Here is a 21,463-nt window from a genome sequence, read left to right as displayed (position 1 = left end):
GTCGTCCCAGGAACGCAACTCAACAATATTGGCAATATCATTTTAAAGTCGTCTACTTTAAAATGTATAATGTATGTCTGAATTGTCAATACAGATGAGTCAGATAAATTAAATTAGAAGAACTTTTCACTAAGTAACAAAAAAACAAAATTTGTTTAATTTACTAATGTTTGTATTTTGAGAACGATTTCCGAAGTGGAAATTGAAACGTCAATAAACGTACTTTAACCTTTAATTGTGGCTTATTCCCATTTAAATAGTAATTACTTTAAAATGCCACAAGAAAATAGCTTCAGAACAATATTAAAAAACCACAAAGAACGATACATAAGTGAAAGTTATAGGGGTATCGAGTTGCTAGAAGTCGTGTACAAAATATTGACTAATATCATAAGAAAAAAGCTGAATCAATACACGGAAAAAATATTGGGCGAATATCAGGCAGGATTCACAAGTGATAGGTCGACGACAAACCAAATATGTGCGTTAAAAGAAATCGACCTTAAACAGGCCTACGATACGGTAAAACGGCAACAGATGTAAGCACTAATGAAAGACATGGGCCTACCAAGTAAAATCGTCAGGATGGTAAAGATGACTATGGATAACTCCACAAACGAAATAGCATGGAAGGGGCATAAATCAAATAATTTTGAAACAAAGGAAGGATTAAGACAAGGAGACCCACTATCAACGACTCTTTTTAATGTAATACTGGAAGGAATAATTAGAAAAAGTAAACATACAGGAAACGATTTTTAAAAATGGCCATCAATGTATAGCAATCGCAGATGATCAAACGCTATTAACAAGTAAGAAAGAGCTAAAAAAATTAATGAGCAATATAATAAAATCAGCAAAAATTTTTGGTCTTCTCATAAATGAGGAAAAGGCAAAATACATGATAATGGGAGAAACATATATAGAAAAAGAAGACAATTCCACATTGGAGGTAGAAGGAGAAAATTCATGCGCGTTTAAAAGAGTTTCAGAATTTACTCACTTGGGTGTAAAAGTAGATGAAAAGGGACATGGGGAAGGGGAGATAAAAGCAAGAATAGCAAAAGCAAACAAAAAGTATGGAGCATTGCGTCCATTAATTAAATCCAAATATGTCTCAAGAAAAACAAAAATATGAATCTACAAAACAGTTATCAGACCTACAGCTACATATGCATGTGAAACATGCATATGTAGCTGTAGATCTGGAGGCGTGAAAATAGATGGACAATGGAGAAGAAAAAATAATAAGAAACTTGAAGAACTATATAATGAACCAAAAATAACGACGGCAATCAAAGCACAGAAAAATGGTTCTATTACGTAAACCAATACAAAAAAGAAAAATATGAAGACCAAGAAGGAGATGGAAGGAAAGCTTAGATGAAAATTTAAATAAAAGTAATATTGTAAACTATAAAGAAAAAGCTTTGGACAGAAAACAATGGAAGGAAGTGGTGAAGAAATGTATGGAAAGACTATAAGTAATATTAAGTGTTTTCTATAAACAAATGTACATTCTACACAAAAAATGCTTATAAACATTTTTGTTCAAAATTATCTCAGCTACATTTTTATTTGAAATATTTTTTTCTACGATGTACAGATTCTTGGTAAATCGATTTTTTTTGCGTTTTTAACTCCCTGCGAGGGGGATATTAGGGGAAAGTCCGCGGTAAAAGTGGTAAACTTTTTTGGATCTTTTTGGGGTCCCAAAATTAATATTCTCGGCAAAATTCAGCTTGTTCGTATGATTTTTAGAGGTTTGGTGGCATTTTCGTCTCTGACGACTGTAGTAATAAGAATGGACGAAATGATAAACGGAGATTATGCCTAAAGGAACTGTTCACATAATTAATTTTGCCCTACATGAAAAGAAGGGCGGAAAATATCAAAGCATATTGTTAAAGACATCAGAAAATATGTGAAAATTGTCAATTATAATGAGCGCCCAACTTTCAACAAAATTGTGGAATAAAAACGATGCTAAATGTTTCCATCCAAAAAGGATCCAAAATGCTAACGCGTTTGTGCCAAGTGAAATGCATTTATTGGCAAAGAACATTCAATTTACTATTGCAAAACTTGATGTTGAATTAAGGTTTCTTTACTTTAATGTATTATTAAAAAAAAATTGCTCAATAAAAGCCACTATACTATTTGGGTATTTTTTACCCATGTTATGTAAATATAAAGAACAGTCAAGGCATGCATCCTAGGGTTAAGATTGTTACTTGAGTTTCTAGAAATTTTTGCCTGTACTGACTAGTTGTATTAAAATATTCGTACTATACTCAAGTTCACTCAATCCTTATAATTCCCATGTTTTGTAGGTATGATTCAGTAATGACTATTCTTCAAGAATTCTACGATCTTCGTATCAAGATGTATGCAAAAAGAAAAGACTTCCTGCTAGGTGTTCTCGATGCTGAAGCTGCAAAACTATCAGCTCAGGCAAGGTTTATATTGGAGAAATGTAACGGTGAATTAGTTGTAGAGAACAAAAAGAGAAAAACTATAGTAGAAGAGCTAATTAAAAGAGGTTATCCCCCAGACCCCGTTCTGGAATGGAAAGCGAAGGTGAGATTTTTGGTTTGTTCTGTGTGTATTTTATATATTAATTATTGCTTATATTTTAGAACATAACTGAGGATGACGAAGAGAACGCCGATGCAGAACAAGAGTCACAAGAAACCGAAGATACTGAAGAAAGTGAGAACGCTAAAAAGAAGAAGGCGGACAGTGTAAAGGGTCATCCTGACGTAAAAAAGTTCGATTATTTGTTAGGTACGTTATACAGTTATAAATTTTTAACTATAATCACGTTACTCAACACAGATCAATCAAAACAACGTCCCAACAGTTTGTAATTTGTTACAAAAACAAAAATTATTAAGGAAGTAGTTTGGTTCCCAAGCTTGCTATTATTATTTTTTTTTATCCCCATTATTTTTCATTAAAAAAAAACTTAAGGATTAAAAACTTTTAAACGGGTTTTATTACTTATATTAGTACTTGACAATGAGGGGAAACCGCGCGTGATAATATTTAACGAAACGATGAATGCTGTAGAAAAAAATTTATAAATTTATTAAAAAAAAAATGCTCGATGATATATATATATATATATATATATATATATATATATATATATATACATATATATATATATATATATATATATATATATACATATATATATATATATATATATATATATATATATATGTATATATGTATATATATATATATATATATATATATATATATATATATATATATATATTCAGAAGAGATTCTACAGTATTTACTGCCTTCCCTCGCTCAACCGTTTCCATCTCTCTCTGTTGTCCCATTCTCCATCGTTTAGGCCTCTCTTACTCATATCGTCGTCTACTTCGTTTCTCCAGGATTTTCGGGGTCGTCCTCTTTTCCCCCTTCCTATGGGGCTCCATTCGGTTATTCTCTTTATCCATCTGCTGTCACTAGTTCGCCTAAAATGTACTAAAACAGTTCATATAACACTTTTTGGACATTAAAAAAAATATAACGTGTATATATAAAAAATATGGGTTCATTTGTACCTAAAAGTACTTAACAAATCTAAAAAACTAGCGCATATAAAACATAAAAAAGCAATTCCTTTTCCTTTGAAGGCACAAATCGGTACCTCGGAGGTAAAGGACCATTTACCAGGAGGTAAATGTCCATTTTCTTACTTTTTCAGGAGAGCAGTTTTAAAATTTTTTAAATTTGTAATCAGTAAATACTCCAATGTTTCTTATATTTAACTAAGATTAATATATTATTATTGTGGTGTGTATAATCGTTTTTCATTCCATGAAGTGTTATATACCTGTGGTGTACAGTTCATTATTTAAAAATTTTTTAAAAATGTGTAGTTGGACATTATAATAATTAAGTAAAATTATAGACGAAGTTTCAAAAGTGTTAAAGATGCTCCATATCATCTTCATCTTCTTGTGGGTAATCGTTTGTGGCTACATCGCTATGTGTTAAATTTTGATAAAACGCATGACAAACTGACGGAACAAAAGGCAGTGATGCAATTAAGTCATTGTACTTTTGTTTTGTGATTGGTAATGGGATTACTGAGACTTGATTTAATTGGGCTGGAAACGTTACTTGCTGTCTTCGATACCTCATGAAGTCCACTTCATACATATTTTGATTATTGAAATCGGTCTTATAAAAGCACTTTCCAATGTGTTCTTGTTGGACTTGTAGTAAAATACATGTTGACAGTAGAACAAGGTCTTTATTAACATTTTTTTTTCTACTTACAAAATAAGGATTAGATGACAATTTCTTATCAAACAGCGTTTTGAAGTTTTTGAAATCTGCAAGTTCCATATTGTGCACTGTGTATTTAGCTGATGTTTGCCTAACTAGTTGTTGCCAGTCCCATGGTGTTAAAATGGCCAAATTGGAGAGTTTCTTTCTTTTTCTTTCGATTAAAGCATGAACAGTGTCTGCTTCCATATGTGTGTGCCCTTTCAGTAAAAACTTTTGAGTGATCGTCTTTATTTGCATTATCCAAAAATAGCACATTATAATACTTATATTTTTATTTTGTCCATAGCAGTTATTGGTCCAAAGAGTGATGTCCTCTACTTGACTACCTGGAATTGTATTGTCAGCCCATTTCAAAATTGACGAGGCAATTTTATTTGCACCTCGGGCCCCTTTCGATTCGTCCCACATTATACATTGTACAGAAGAATCACTGGCATCATGTAATGTAAAATTTAATATCCAAAGCTTCCTTTTGTAGAAACTAATACAATTGTTTGTTAGTGGTGAAGGCAAACATTTTTGCAAATCACCAGATAGTACTTTGTATTTTGGTGACTCTTTAGCTATTATAAAGTCCAATTGTTTTAAGTTATACCGAGTTTTAGATTCAATTAGGTGAGCATCATGATCAGCCTGTACACTGGTTAGTTCATCTGCAGTAAGATTATTTTTTAATTGAGCGGTGAATGTACTGCATGTATCGCAAATGTCTCTTTCGGGCGGTTTAAACGACAACTTGAAGTCTTTATTAAAAATATCTGCGTACAACCACTTTTTTGCTCTGAGCTTTGGATCTACATGTCTTTCATTGCATTCATCAATGTACAGTTGATACATCTTTTCTATTGTAAGTTCTGTGCCCAGATAATCTCTCTTACTCCTTTCTCTGGAATAATGACTCTCGTATTTTGGGAATGATTTAATATGTTGATGTATACTATTTATGGTTTCGGTAGGAGTTTTATTGGTTGGCGTGTGTCTACCTCTTTGATCAGCTTTTATTAAACCTCCTGGCTCAATTTTTTTCAACATATTTACTACTACTAAATTAGATATACAAAGTGTGTTTCCAAACATAACCTTGCACACCTTCAATAGCTGATTGTTCACTGTAAAATGGTAGTGTAGTGTATTATTTTTAGATTTGGTAGAATTTAGATCTTTTTTTCTTGATCGAAGAGTAGGTTGGATGTCGATACATGAGAAGATAAATTGCTTTTTAAGATCTGAAACGTTTGTCTCGTTTTTGTCTTTCGTATTCTGGCCATCTTTCAGAGCATTTCATGCGACACATCCAAGGGGGCTTTAACATTTTTGCAGGCATGTCTTTGCCTCTTTTACTGAGTTACTCTTTCCCACCAGCTATTTTTCGTTTGCGAACATTACAGGCCCAATTTTGTTCATTTACTACACGTTTTTTACCTTTTTGTTTGCACTTAGTTATATTTTGTACATTTCTTTTAACACTTTTCTCTTCTTCTAAAATAACTTCATTATGTTCATTGAAATTGCCTGCATCACTGCTTAGGAATAAATCGTCCTAAAGAAGATTTTTTTTATTGCCCCACTAATCGCTAATCGTAGGAGTAATAATAGCTTTCTCTTTTACCTTTGTTTTCGCTGGTTTACTTATATGTCTCATATCATTGTCGTCCGATTCTGAGCCTTCACCACTTAGAGGCTCATAGATTTTATCAATATCCAGCTAACAAACCAGCTAAAAGAAGGACTTGAATCGTGTTTTATTATAATTTATGAAAATATTTTAATTCAAAAATAATGTTAAAAAATAAAAAATTTAGACATGACTTTAAATTAATATGTTTAATTTCAAATCGAGAGCTGTCATTCGTTTCTCGTAAAGTGTAGCACAAAACTGTATTGAGTTGTGGCATACTAGAATAAATAAAACACACTGGAAAAATTAAATATATTTGAAATTAATACAAAATGAGTAACTTTTACAGTGAACAAGTCTGGAATTTAAATATGTGTATTATAATTCGAAACTGCTGAAATAATAGTATTTTGTCATATCTCCATTATTAAAAAATTCTTCAAACATTTTGGACATTAACTCAACCGTCTCTCTGGTTATTAAATTTATTAGATACCGTTTTTTGTTGTTAATAATAAAAATAATATTTATCTAAACACATTTTTGAACGTTATTTTTTTATTTAGATTTAGTGCAATTCCGTTATCTGTGATTAATTGTTTGACGAACCATTGTCTCCAGTCTGAACCAGAGATATGTAAGAGAGGCTCTTTTTCTCGCTAATTTCAATGTTTTGGCGTTTTGCAGCTACTGGACTAGATGTATCGCTTAAATTCTTCCCGTTTTCGGTTATTGAAAGAGTTAATCTCTGAACCTACAGAAAAACGTAGCAATATGTTCATCTTAGTTTTCTTAGTCAATATTTTGCTTTTACATTAAAAAAAAAATTAGAGAACAAAAACAAAGTCCAGCATAAACAAGCATCCGTTCTTTACGTATGACAAACCTGTCCAATTTAGACCAAATATTAATAAATAAAATATAAATAAATATTATTTGATAGTAAATTTAAGTATTCGATAAACTAAATAATATGTTCAAAAATAATAATTGTATTTATATGAAATTATTTTAAAACGAGAATTTTGACAATCGTTACGAATCGAATCTTTTAGTGACAAATATTCTTTTAATTTTTTACTTCTCATTTAATGTCTATATTTTGTAAGTTATTTTTCGTGTAGTTTTTAATTCACACCTGCTTAGAGTAAATATATGATGACTAGAAACGAATTGATCGGGACTAGTGAATCGATGTCAAGAACCTCTATTCTATGACGCCAACCGTGACGACGCCATCTTGTGGCGCTAGTTCGTTGATACTCGCCTTCAGCATTTTACTGTAGGGAAAAAAAAGTAATACAACTCTAGTATAGAAGCTTCGCTTCAAAAAAACGAGTAGAATGTGTAATATGTATTAACAAAAACAATGTGAAAGTTTAACTGAGTGGACATCCCCTTTATTTTAAATTCATCCAAAATTCTTCTTCTTTTTACAAAGTTCTGATAAAATTCTAGTGTAGGTGAACTGTAGTGACTATTAGAAATCCATTCGAGAAGTGGTATACCATGACTTCAATCTATTTTAAACTCCTTCTTTTGGTATGGCAACCTGTGCCTTCCTATTGGAAGACAATATCTTCCACTGATATTAAACTTTGTTTCATAATCGGTAAAAGATTCTAATATCTTCAAATATTTGTCCGTATTTACAATCCCATCGATAAAACGCAACTTTTCCACACCTTTAGATGAGATGCTGCCCAAGATCATGACAGACGCAGGAAATTTACTCCACTCTTGAGACAGTCCGGATGGAAAGCTTCAGTTTTTCTGTGGATAACGCGACTCCTACTGTCTCCAATATACACTGCAAATGTGGACCCATCTCTCCATTGTATTGCATCCCATCGTGACTGTGTCTAATATTTATGCTCTTTTGACCATTTTAACCTTGTTTTTCTTTTGTTGTAATATTAACATTGGCCTTAGCCTGAGACAAAATTCAATTTTTCAAAAACAATTCATTCGGTTTTGTGACGACCGAACCTGTAGTTTTGTATCTTCTGACTATATTTCTTACACAATTGCAACATATTCGCGATTTCAGAATTGGATTGTCCAGAATTAAAAATCTAATGATGATTGAATAAATGTTCTTATCTATAACTTTTCCTCCACCCATTTTAAAATCCACAAACATCAAGAAACTTTACAATATTACAAAATACATTTGACATTATTTGACAATTGTTTTGATGCCACTTTTCCATAGCTACTCCGGTTTTACTGTAATAATGAAAAAATCAAAGTAGGCTGATATAAGTGAATAAATAGCCACAATTTTGTTATTTTTTTATTGTTAAAAATAAATAAAAAAAAACATAAGAGTAATGTTTTTAATACTTAAATATTAATAAAAATACGTAGATCTTCTGTTTTTAACAACATGTTGCTATTACACTATTGAAATATATGAGTGAATGGGAAATTAAATGTTTACATAAAAGAAAAGTATATGGTGACATTTTTCAGTATAAATAAACTCTTATTTTTTAAAGAGATCTTAATTTTGGAATCATTCTTATTCCACGTTCTAATGGTTTCTTTTAAACACAGTTTTATCATAATTATAGGTATGTCTATGTGGATGTTGACCGAAGAAAGGAAAAACGAATTGCTTAATCAAAAAGAAAATAAACTAACGGAACTGAATGACCTAAAGAAAAAGTCACCATCAGATTTATGGCGCGATGATTTGGATGTGTTTATAGAAAATTTGGACAAGTTGGAGAAGAAAGAAAAAGATGAACAGTTGAAAGAGCTTAGTCAGGCTAAACAGAAAAAAGAAACGGTATGTATACAAAATAAGATTATACATAAATACGTTATTGTCATGTCTCGCACTGTGCTTTTGGTCACATACAGTGTGGAAACCACGTATGGAATAAAATTGTTTGTGTCCTTATTTTAGAAAATAATAAAAAACGTTGAGATACCTTAACCTTTAAATTTAAATGTGTGCTTTTTAAACATAAATTTGAATGTACAGGGTGATCCACGCAAGTCTGGCTTAGTCCATAATCTGTATTTTAAATGAAATACCTTGTATATTTTTATGTTTTTAAAAGCTCCTTGTTAATTCTGACTTCAATATAGATGGACTGTAGTAATAAAAAACTGGTGATTGCACTATATTTGAGATTTTATTAACACTACTGAATGTACTCATAAACTAATATAATTAAACGAAATATGTATGTCTTATTTTAATGTAACCAAAAATTGTAATGTTCTAAAAGTCCTCTGTCTTTTTTCTTGCGCATGCGGTTGTTTTTGCACTTCTTTTAATGCGCCACTGCCGTCAGTGGAGTTCAGCCACACACAGGACCGGCTTAGTTTTTAACTGAATGAATCACAATCTTAACATACTCCCCCCTTTTGAACAGCATGTTCAAAAATTCTTATCAAAACACATCGTCATTAGGAGAAGGGAGTGGACAAATTTTCGAAACACCCCGTTTAAAAGTATTTTGCGAAGTTTTTATAGTCACTACCCGCACTACACCATCATCGCCTGGATGGACATCAACAATTCTTCCCAAAATCCATTTAATAGAAGGCAGGTTATCATGCTTTACGACGACCAGGTCACCAATATTGACATCCATTTTCCCAGTTTTCCATTTGTGTCGTTTCTGCAGTTCAGATAGATAAAAACAGGACCATCTTTTCCAAAAGCTTTGATTCATTTGCTGCAATAATTGAAATCTGGACAGCCGGTTAATTGTAATACTTTCATATAGTGGGTCAGGAGGTGATGTGAGAGCATGTCCAATCAATAGGTGAGAAGGGGTAATTGGGTTTAAATCGTTGGGATCTGAGGACATAGGATACAAAGGTCTAGAGTTTAATGTTGCCTCAATTTGCGTTAATAGTGTTGAATACTCCTCAAATGTTAAAATAGATTCTCCTATTACTCTGTGGAGATGATGTTTAATGTTTTTGATATTTGACTCCCAAAGACCTCCAAAATGTGGAGTATTTGGTGGAATAAAATGCCACGAAATTTTTTGCTGTGAACAGATTGTAACAAACTCAGATTGAGAATTTTCTAAAAACTTATATAACTTTTGCAGCTCTTTATAAGCTCCAACAAAATTAGATCCATTATCGGAATATAAATGATTAGGAGTACCACGTCGAGCGGCAAACCTTCTAAATGTAGCAAGAAATGCTTCACTCGTTAACTCAGTGACCAGCTCAATGTGAACACCCTTAGTGGCAAAACATATAAATAAACAAATATATGCCTTATAAGTTTTATAAGGTCGGCCCTTTCTATCACGCAACAGTACTGGACCAGCGTAATCAATTCCAGTATTTGCAAAAGGTTTTGAAATTTGAACCCTATGTTTAGGGAGGTCAGCCATGATTGAGGCGGTTTGTCTAGGTTTATTTTTAAAACATTGTATGCAATTTCGTACCACCTTCTTGGCAAGACACATGCCAGCAGTCGCCCAGAACTTCTCACGTACTGAAAACAATAAAAGTTGTGGACCTGCATGTTGTAATCGTAAATGTTCGGCGTGAAATATTAATTTAGTGAATAAATGTTTACCATCTAGGAGATATGGATGCTTTTCATCAAATGACAAAGAGGAATTTTTAAGTCTACCCCCTACTCTCAGAAAACTGTTTGAATCTAAGAATGGACTTAGAGAAAGTAACCTATGTTTATGAGGCAAATTTTTTTGTTGACTAATAATAGAAATTTCATTTTTAAAACTTTCCTTTTGTGCTAATTTAGTTAAACATAACATACTGTTTTCCATCTCTAGAACGCTAAGAGGACCTTTTGTCCTTGTACGTTCCTTTAGGTTTGTAATGAAGCGTAAGCAATATGCAAAAACTCGTTTTAATCTATTAAGAGAGGAGAACCGTTGAAACAATAATAATTGTTCGGTAACAACAAGCGTGTGACAAATTTTACGGATTTCTGGAAGCTCCTTGTTATCTCCAGCTTGAAATAATCGTGGCCAGAATGGTTTTTCATATAAAAATGAGGGTCCATTCCACCATACCTTGCAATTGGATAGTTCATCTGGATACATGCCACGAGATGCTACATCAGCAGGATTTTCTTTAGTATTGACATAGCTCCAATTCGATATATTGCTCAGCGTTTGAATTTCTGAGACCCTATTGCTTACAAAAACTTGTAGTTTATTGGCCTCTGTATTCAACCACCACAATACTATCTGAGAATCGCACCAATAAAAAACATTGCATTGACATGTAAGTGCGTTTGACACTTGATTGACTAAGCGAGCTAGTGCTAAAGCACCACATAACTCTAATCTAGGAACCGTTAATACTTTTATAGGTGACACTCTGGTTTTGGAACATAGCAATCTGACATACACTGTTCCATTTTCATCAACCGTTCGAACATATAAAACTGCACTATAAGCATCTTTGCTAGCATCACTGAAGGCATGCAGCTCCATGTGAACTATTTTATCACACATAATATACCTGGGAATATTTATTTTATTAAGAACAGACAATTTTGATTTAAATTTTACCCATTTATTGAGCAGGTCTCGTGGTAGTTCATCATCCCAATCTAAATCAAGCAACCATAATTGTTGAATTAATATCTTAACTAGAATAATACATGGACTTATTAAACCTAAAGGGTCATATATCTTAGCAATATTACTAAGTAAACTTCTTTTAGTAATAGGTTGTTTATTACTGGATATTGAAACATTGTATGTTAAGACATCAGTATTACTAATCCATTGAATTCCTAAAGTTTTAAGCCTATCACTCTCTCCTAGTTCCAATATACTAAACTCATCAGATGTATCTTGTAAACCCTTTAAAATATCTTGGCTATTAGAAGCCCATTTTCTTAATTTAAATGAAGCTGAGTTTAATATCATCGAAATTTGATTACAAATTTCTATTCCATGTTCTTCACTGGTGAAGCCAGTTATTAAATCATCTACATACATGTCACGGTCAATCAATTCACTAGCAATTGGGTAATCATGTTTATAGTCAGAAGCTAATTGTTTTATGCATTTTATGGCCAAATAGGGAGCACTAGTCGTACCATAAGTAACTGTTTGCAACTCAAATGGTGCGAGGTCCTCATTAGGATTTTGTCGCCAAAGAATGTTTTGTAAATATCTTTCTTCAGGGTGTATCAAAATTTGACGGTACATTTTTTCCACATCAGCAATTACAACAAACTTGTGCTGTCTAAACCTCAACATAATTTTAAATATATCATTCTGAATGGCTGGCCCAGTATATTGGATATCATTTAATGATATCCCAGAATCGGTTTTAGCCGAACCATCAAATACAATCCTAACGTCAGTAGTAAGACTGTCTTCACGGAAAACAGCAAAATGGGGTAAAAAACATCGAAATTGACTGGATTCCTTTTGTGTTAATTGCCTCATATGTTGCAAGTTTAAATACTCATCCATAAATTTAGAGTATTTGCTTTTTAAAACATCATTCTTTTCCAATTTTTTCTCTTGAAACAGCAGTCTTTTAACAGCTAAGTTTTTTGATTCCCCTAATTGAGTGGCTTCTAATTTTAGTGGAAAACGAACAATAAATTTTCCAGAAGGATCTCGAGAAACTGTTTTATTGAAATAGTCCTCACAAAACAAATCTTCCTGTGACATCTGTTTCTCTTCATGATGAATCTCCTCGACAAACCAGAACTTTTGAAGATCGTCATTTATTAAAAAATTGCAATTAACCTCTTTTTTCATAGGAATATTTATCGGACCTGATACTACATAGCCAAAGACAGTATTAACTAGATGAGGTAGATTTCGACCGAGGTTTATTCTTTCATTTAGTACAATCTCCCAAAACAAATCCGCTCCAATTAATAGATCAACATTTCTAGGACAATTAAACATAGGATTAGCAAGTGCAATGCCTTCAGGAATGTGCCAATTAGAAATATCGAAGTTACAAGATGGTAAATTACTTGAGATTCTTTCAACAATGATACAGTTTAGGACAGTTTGAAAGTTATGAATAGTAGATTTTATTAGTACCTCACATTTGTACCGTAAATTAGAATTAATACCAGCGATACCAGATACTGATACATCAATGCGATTGGTTTTCAAATTTAATTTTTTACACAAATTGTCAGATATAAATGAACACTGACTACCCACATCCAAGATGGCTTGGACTTTATGAAATTTACCTGTCTTATCTTGAACATCAACAATTGCAGTAGGTAAAATAACATAATTGTCATTAAATACAGTATTACCACAAATAATGGATGACCCATTGAACTGATCACTTTGTTTAGATTCTGAGTTAACAAAATCCTCAGAATTGTTTTGATTATCAGCAGAATTGTTATTAAAGGAGTTAGATTTCTTATGATGTAATAATGAATTGTGCTTACCCTTACAAAACTTACAGTTTCCTTTCTGGCAGTGTGTATTAAAATGGCCATGACATAAACAATTAGTACACAGTTTCAATTGTTTTATTTTGTGCCATCTTTCAGCTACTGACAATTTTAAAAATTGGTCACAAGTATAAATAGAATGTTTTTGTTTGCAATAATTACATTTTAGTTCCCAAGTATTTTCTGAACTGCTAGCTAAAAATGAATGATGACGTGTTTTACTTTTATGACCACTTAGTCGCGTGTCTTTATTTTCTCTAGTGCTATTTGTTTCTATTGTTTCCAAAAAATCTGCTCTATTTTTCAAAAACTCAAAAAAACTAGCTAAACTCGGCAACATCTTATCTGTACGTGATTGCTCCCATTCCCGATTTGTATTTTTATCTAGCTTTAAAGAAATCATATGAACAATCATAGCATCCCAATGCTCAGTAGGAAGTTGCAATGTTTTTAACGCCCTAATATGCTTGTTTACATAATCAATAAGCCCTCTTAACCCTACTGCTGATTCTTTGGGTAAGGACTCAATTTCAAATAAATGTTTTAAATGATTATTAACTAACAATCTTTTATTGTCAAATCGGTCACACAATAACTGCCAGGCATCCTGGTAATTATGTGCTGCAAATTCTAAACTTTGGATAATTTTCAAGGCTTCTTCACCTAAGCATGACCTTAAATAGTGATATTTTTGAATTTCTGAAAGCGTAAGGTTGTTATGAAAAAGTGCTTCAAATGTATCTTTGAATTCTAGCCATTTATTAAATTCACAATTAAAAGAAGGGCATTTAATGGGTGGTAATTTAATTGCATTTTCGTTAAAAGATTGACTATTATTATTTACTGACCCTAAGGTTTGGGGAATTGAATTACTTTCAATCTTTTTAACAACCTCTTGTGTCCTAGCTACACAATCTATTAGAGTGTTTAAAAATATGTCTGCCTCTTCACGTTGTGCCTCAAGTTCATCGTCTGGACAAATGTCCTCAATCACGGCTTGAATCTCTTCAAATTCCGTTTCTAATGATTCTACTTTACCTAATCTGATTTTTAATTCTATTATCTCTTTATTATCAAATTCTTGATTTGTTAGAAATCGATTATATAATGGTTCAAAATAGTTTTGAAATTTAGTTAGCTTATGTTTAATACCTCCACGCTTCCGTATCTTTGCATTTAAATTAGCGGCCATCCTGTATTCTTTTATGCAGAATAATTATTTAGTATATAATAGTAATAGATCCAACTTTATTAGAGCTCAATGAATAAATCGATAACTTTTATAATTATAACCAATATATTTATTACAGCAAATAAGAAGTAGCTGTTAATGTTAATATTAAAATTGTAATTGTTTATAATCACTTTTTATTGTTGTTTTGCCTTAGGAATTTGAGATGACTATAATTGCGTTTAACTGTGTTTAATGGTTTAATTCTCGATATCATACATGAACATAATAGTGAGATACCCTTATAATAGCTATGTGTATTTAATATAGAAATATTAAACTCAAAGAATAATAAAAATGGAAATAAAACATACACATTTAAATGGAAAAAAACATTGAAAATAGCTTTACAAGTAGAATTGATATTGTATTATATATTTGATTTTGTATTGATAATTGATATTGTATTATATGTATAGACAATTGTTAAATGACTGCAAATTGAAACAGCATTAACTCTACAACGACAGGAATTTAGGTAAAATGGATTTGACCTACTTGTATTACCGGCGCCATTCCATAAACCACGTGCAAAATCTCAAGCTGCAATCCAATTTTATCGGGCTGAAGGATCAAATGTTAATTCTGACTTCAATATAGATGGACTGTAGTAATAAAAAACTGGTGATTGCACTATATTTGAGATTTTATTAACACTACTGAATGTACTCATAAACTAATATAATTAAACGAAATATGTATGTCTTATTTTAATGTAACCAAAAATTGTAATGTTCTAAAAGTCCTCTGTCTTTTTTCTTGCGCATGCGGTTGTTTTTGCACTTCTTTTAATGCGCCACTGCCGTCAGTGGAGTTCAGCCACACACAGGACCGGCTTAGTTTTTAACTGAATGAATCACAATCTTAACACTCCTTAACAACCCGATCTCAACGAACTATATCATGTAGGGTATATTATGAATAATACAATGTGAAATTTTGAAATTAAGTGTAATTTTCTTCAAGACAATTCATAGAATACCCGAAGTAATTGATTGGATTACATTAAAATAAATGCTCAAAATGTTCTCCACCTTGTTGGCAATAACACAGCCTCCTATAAAACTCGTCCCGAACTTTGTTTAAACTTTGAGGTGAAATATTCCGTATTTCTGTAGTTATCATTTTTTTGAGGTCTTCAATGCTAGTTGTTTGTGTTGCATATACTTTGTTCTTGAGATAACCCCACAGAAAAAAATTCAAAGGCGTAAGATCTGGCGACCTAGCAGGCCACTCAATAGTACCCCTTCGTCCAATCCATTTATTGAAGATTTCATTCAAGTAATTTCTCACCATTAAAGCATAATAGGGTGTTTCACCGTCCTGCTGGAACCAGACAGTTTCATGCGGTAGGGTCGGATCTATTGGATTGGGATATGAGTTAGCCAACTGAGGAAGAACATCGTCTCTTAGCATGCTTAAATATTTTTCCGCTGTCAAATTACCATCTACAAATATAGAACCAAAAATATGATCTCCTATAATACCTGCCCAAACATTAAACTTTTGAGGATACTGAGAGTGTGGCTCACGCATCCAATGAGGATTCTCCACTGACCAATATCTACAGTTTTGTCGGTTTACCTCTCCGTTCAATGTAAATGCTGATTCATAAGAAAAAAGAATTGTGCCAAGAGCTATTTCATTTGTGTTAATTTTATCCATCATTCTTTCGCAGAAATCCATTCTACGATCTGGATCGTCTTCTGTTAGCTCCTACACAAAAGTCAATTTATATGGATGAAGCTTTTCTTCATGGAGACAGCTTAGGACAGTTGTGTGACTCACATTATTTTGAGGTGAACTTGACGTTGGATTCTCTGCGACACTTAACAAAATATCCACTTTCACCTCATCTTCAATGAAGTTCGGTTTTCTTTTTAATGGTTTGACATGTCCAAGTTCTCTGAATTTTGCATAAATTTTAGAAACAATACCTTGGGCAATATTAGGCAACTGTTGATACCTCTGATTAAATAAGTTTGCTACTTCAACTTTACTTCTACAATTCTCCCCGTAACCGATCATCGTTAAAATCTCAATTCGGTGGTCTCAGTTAAATATTTCATTTTTATTTCTGCAAGAAATTAACTTTTAATTAGGAATTTATTATTTTAATGTAAAATGTCAACACACCAACAACTGATTGATAACAATCAGCATTATTTACCGATTTAGTTTAATTAGCAGACTATCTAGACAGTTTTTACCTATTCATGACAAAAAATGTTAACACGGTTACTAAACAGAAATTTTCCAAAATATACTGACTCTTAGAGTGGAAGTGTATTGTCTGTATTTAGCTAATTTAAAATAATACCATAACACGTGATAAATTATTAATTTCAAAATTTCACCCTGACCCTACATGATATAGTTCGTTAAAATCAGGTTGTTAAGAATCTTAAAAAAAAATAAAAATATACAGGGTGTTTTATTAAAAATTAGGCTTATGGTCTATGCCAGACTTGCGTGGATCGCCCTGTACATTTAAATTCATGTTTAAAAAGTACACATTTAAATTAAATTAACGTGTCCCAGAGATTTTTATTATTTTCTATAATAAGGACACAAACAATTTTATTCCATAAATGGTTTCCACACATTGTATATTATTTGTTGATAACATATACATCGATATCTACTTCTTCATTGACACTACTATGTAAATGATTTTTTTTACAATATTTTTCTGATTTTTCTCGCGTGTATTTGGACGCCTTTCCCATCTGACTGATGGTGATGAAGCAACAACCGGCTTAACCGGTGGTTCGAAGTTAAACTTTGACCGTAGTTTGTCCCAGAAGAGACTTCGTGAATGTCCTCAAAGTTGGCAGCTGTACCATAAAAAAAACGCTTGTGGCACTAGCGAGTGCCGACAGAAGTGGATACTTCTTATAGCGCGTTATTACTATATGTGGGTTAATGCAATTTAATGTCTCCTTATTACTGAATTGTTAATATTTTTTTATGACACCACACATTTAAGTTGTTAAAATTAAAAAAAATCTTAATTGTTTTCTTTAAAAGTTGATTTATTTTATTTTTATTTTATTTTATTTTTATTTTTTCATCACCATCATTATTCATGTATATCGATGAAAAGAGTAATCAATATATATGTATGTATTTTATGTATATTACTGTATACCGCAAGTTTGCTGCAAGCGTTTCGGTCATATATGAGATTATTTCGGGCCCGTGCAAAAACATACAAGCATACCAAGCGGTTAAAAGTATTCACTTAAAAAAATCGCTGTTGGGTGTAAACTAATACTGCAAGAACAATATTACTCCATTCGTCAGAGACGAAAATGCCACTGATACTCTAAAAATCGCAAAATTTGGGCCAATGCTTTTTAAATGCATTCATTTTTTTCGAATCCTGAGAAAACTAAGTATTTTTGAAAATTTTAAATTCGATATCTTTTGATTCAAGTGACCTACGACAAAAATCAAGTTGCATTTTAAGAGCGTAGGCGCAAAATTTCGGGCCAATGCTTTTTAAACGCATTAATTTTTTTCGAATCCTGAGAAAACCAAGTATTTTTGAAAAATTTAAAGGCAGAATGAAAGAATACATTATTACTGAGGGCCGAAAGTCCCTGAAAACTTCTATAATTTTTATTTTAATAAGTTACAGGGGTGAAAAAAAAGAGAAAATTTAGTGTGATTTTTAATTGCAAATATTTCTTTCAAAAAAACTTTTTGTTTATTCTAAGTGACTTTCGGCCCTCGGTAATAATGTAATCTTTCATTTTGCGTTTAAATTTTTCAAAAATATTTGTTAGTTTTCTCAGGATTCGAAAAAAATGAATGCATTTAAAAAGCATTGACCCGAAATTTTGCGCCTTTAAAGATAAAGAGTTCAGCTTTCGTATGCAGTTTTTGTATTTTGCCGCAAATAAACTCAGATTTTATACAAGTGTTAAATAAATAAACGTGTCGCGATTTTTACCATTTTTTATGATTCTCGCGAGGTCAACACAATTTATCCCTTTCATTGACTAGTCACTATGAAGTTTCGATTATTAAAGCCTAACCTTTAAAACCTATAGCACGAAATTTTAGTTTTGAGTTTTGGCAACAAATGTGAGGCATATGAAATATGCTTAAAAAACTTTCACATAACAAACATCATTCTATTTAAGTTGATCTAAAACATTTAAAACTTTTTTTTCAATTACACCAGTACGTTTTTTAAAAGAACAAAACTTCTGCAATAAACTACACCCAAAACCGTCTTTCTTAAATTCATTTTCCGTGACGTGTGATCGTTTGTAATGTAAAACATTAAATTCTGCGTTTTTATTCATACAGTAAAACCTCCGTTAACCGAAATAATTGGGGGGAGGCTGTTTCGGATAACAAGAATTTCGGTTTTAAAGTAACATTGCTTTTTATAGTATTCTTGGTCAATTTCGTAATGTTTTCTAAGTAAATACAGAATAAAGTAATAAAATTAAGGAAAATGAACAAGTTTAACATGCTTTTTTAAAGAAATCTTTTATTTTCTTTTGCGTTTTTGTTTGACAACGATGTTTTGCAGCTATATCTCTCCATCGTTCATTTGCAGAACGTCATGAGTTTGCATCATTCTATTGTTCGACGAAACATAAAGCAATCTGAAAAGGACAAAACTTTATGCAATGACAACAAAAATTAAGAACCTAGTCGTGTCTCTAACTAATTAGGCCTACTGTTGGGTCATCATTTTCGTCGTCTGATACGCTCAGGTTGTTTGGATGAAAAACGATATCAATGATGTCCTTGTCAATGAATTCAGTTTCTAAGTCATCGGCTCTAAATAACTCACCGTGTCTCTTCTTGGTTATTCTGAAGCTATTTTCTTGTGGCATTTTAAATTAATTATTATTTATCTTCTTGGGTTAATTTCGTCACATCCCGGCAAATTTTTTATTAAAGTCTTAATTTCTTCTGTCGTTTCTTTATCATTTTCTTCTTCAGGATCGTCAATCAAAATCCCATCAAAAAGTTTGTTCTAGCATTTTTCCAGTGAAGTTGAAGATCTTGGCCCATGACTCAGCACACCAATAAACAACAGGTTTAATTGTTAAAGATTTGAGAATTTCGGGAACACTTCTGGATTCATTCGTCTCCTGTAATAACAGATGCCTTAAGAATGCTCCTCTATAATGTCTCTTGAATGTCTCTATTACTTCCTGGTCTAACGGCTGAATTAAGCTCGTGACATACGGTGGCAAAAATCTGACAATTGTCACCATTTTGTAGATTTTGAGGGCGAAATGGCACATTGTCAAAAAGCAACAATGCTTTGATGGGAAGGTTTTTTAATTTTAAAGAGGATTTTGCACTTAAGTGGTCGACATCCATGAGCTTTTTTGGCTTCTATAAAAAACTGGAAGTGCTTTTTCGGAAATATCTTTTAGAGCTCTTGTTTTTTTTGTATTTCCCAACTCACATAGGCATCAATCGGTGAGTAAAATGAATGGAATTGTTTACGTTTTGTAATAAAAATTTACTTTTTATTGACGAAATTATTAAAACTGTCAGCCGTTTCGGTTTAACGATATTTCGGTTAAAAAGGTTTCGGTTAAGGGAGGTTTTACTGTATTTCAAATGCCTCATATTTGTTACCACAACTCAAAATTGAAATTTCATGTCATAGGTTTTAAAGATTGATCTTTAAAAATTGAAATTTTACTATAACTGGTTAGCGAAAGTGATCAATTTTATTGATCCCACGAGAATCGTAAAAAATGGCAAAAATCACGCCACGTTAATTTATTTAACACCTTTATAAAAACTGAGTTTATTCTCTGCAAAACACAAAAACTGCATACGAAAGCTGCACTCTTTGCCTTTAAAACGCATCTTGATTTTTGTCGATAGGACAGTTGGATCAAAAGATATCGAATTTTTACCGTCGAACTTATAAAAAATTTTTTGAACATTGATTTTGCGCGCGTAACTGACATGCAAAATCAACGGTCACTTCAAACGTTGTTTCTAAGAGAACGGTTTATTCTACATTTTTTATTTGAAACATTTTTTCTACGGTGTACAGATAAATCGATTTTTTTGCGTTTTTACCTCCCTGCGAGGGGAATTTTGTGGGAAAACCCGGGGGTAAAAGTGGTAAATTTTTTGTATCTTTTTTGGGGTCCCAAAATTAATATTCTCTACAAAATTCAGTTTGTTCGTATGATTTTTAGGGGTCAACTATCTGACGACTGGATTATATTCAATTTCTATGAGACTAAAATATACATACTTGGGCATTAGTTCGACTCGTGTATTGCGTTTACATTTCGCACAAGAAAGGACATGCTGAACACTAACGAAACTCGGAAAAACCGTTCTTTCAGATAAAATACCGGCGGAATAAAACCACTTCACGTAATAAAAATCTATCTTGTGTAACTTAAGACAAAATTCATAAAAACTGAGAGAAGATGTAAAGATAAGTCAATTTGAATTTAGAAATGGCTTAATAACGAGGAAGACACTTGTCACATTTTAAAGTCTCCTACAATGAAGTCGACAGGATATTTTCTATGCTTAATTTCGAGAGAGCTTTTGACAAAGTTAGAGATGGCAAAATTATGGAACTATGAAAATCCGTAGACATTTAAATGGGTTGAATCAGATTTAACCATGAGAAGAGGAATTTTACAAGGATGCATTGTATCTCTGCTCATATTTAGTATGTGTTTAGAAGAAAGCTTTAAACGGGTCCTAAAGAACGGCCTTATCAAGAATTAACACAAGAAAAGCTGAAGGAGTGGACGACATCGATCCTGAAATGACAAAGTATACCAAAAGACTGGGAGAAAAATTTATTGATACCTATTCACAAAAAAGGAGAAGAAATAGACTGCGAAAATTATAGAGCCAATAGAGGAAA

General features: G+C 32.1%; 1 protein-coding gene across 1 annotated transcript in view; it reads left to right on the top strand.

Moving 5' to 3' along the window:
- The window catches only part of Top2 (DNA topoisomerase 2), a 112,517-nt gene that overhangs the window by 47,910 nt on the left and 43,144 nt on the right, over positions 1 to 21,463 (top strand). The window contains exons 13-15 of the mRNA XM_072543762.1: positions 2,334 to 2,580; positions 2,640 to 2,787; positions 8,512 to 8,729. Of these exons, the coding sequence (XP_072399863.1) occupies positions 2,334 to 2,580; positions 2,640 to 2,787; positions 8,512 to 8,729 (613 nt within the window). The remainder of the gene's footprint in view (positions 1 to 2,333; positions 2,581 to 2,639; positions 2,788 to 8,511; positions 8,730 to 21,463) is intronic.

The sequence above is a fragment of the Diabrotica undecimpunctata genome, chromosome 9, assembly GCF_040954645.1.
Source record: "Diabrotica undecimpunctata isolate CICGRU chromosome 9, icDiaUnde3, whole genome shotgun sequence".
Lineage (NCBI taxonomy): Eukaryota > Metazoa > Arthropoda > Insecta > Coleoptera > Chrysomelidae > Diabrotica > Diabrotica undecimpunctata.
The sequence above is the reverse complement of the archived record's forward strand: the minus strand, read 5'-3'. Positions and strand labels throughout refer to the sequence as shown.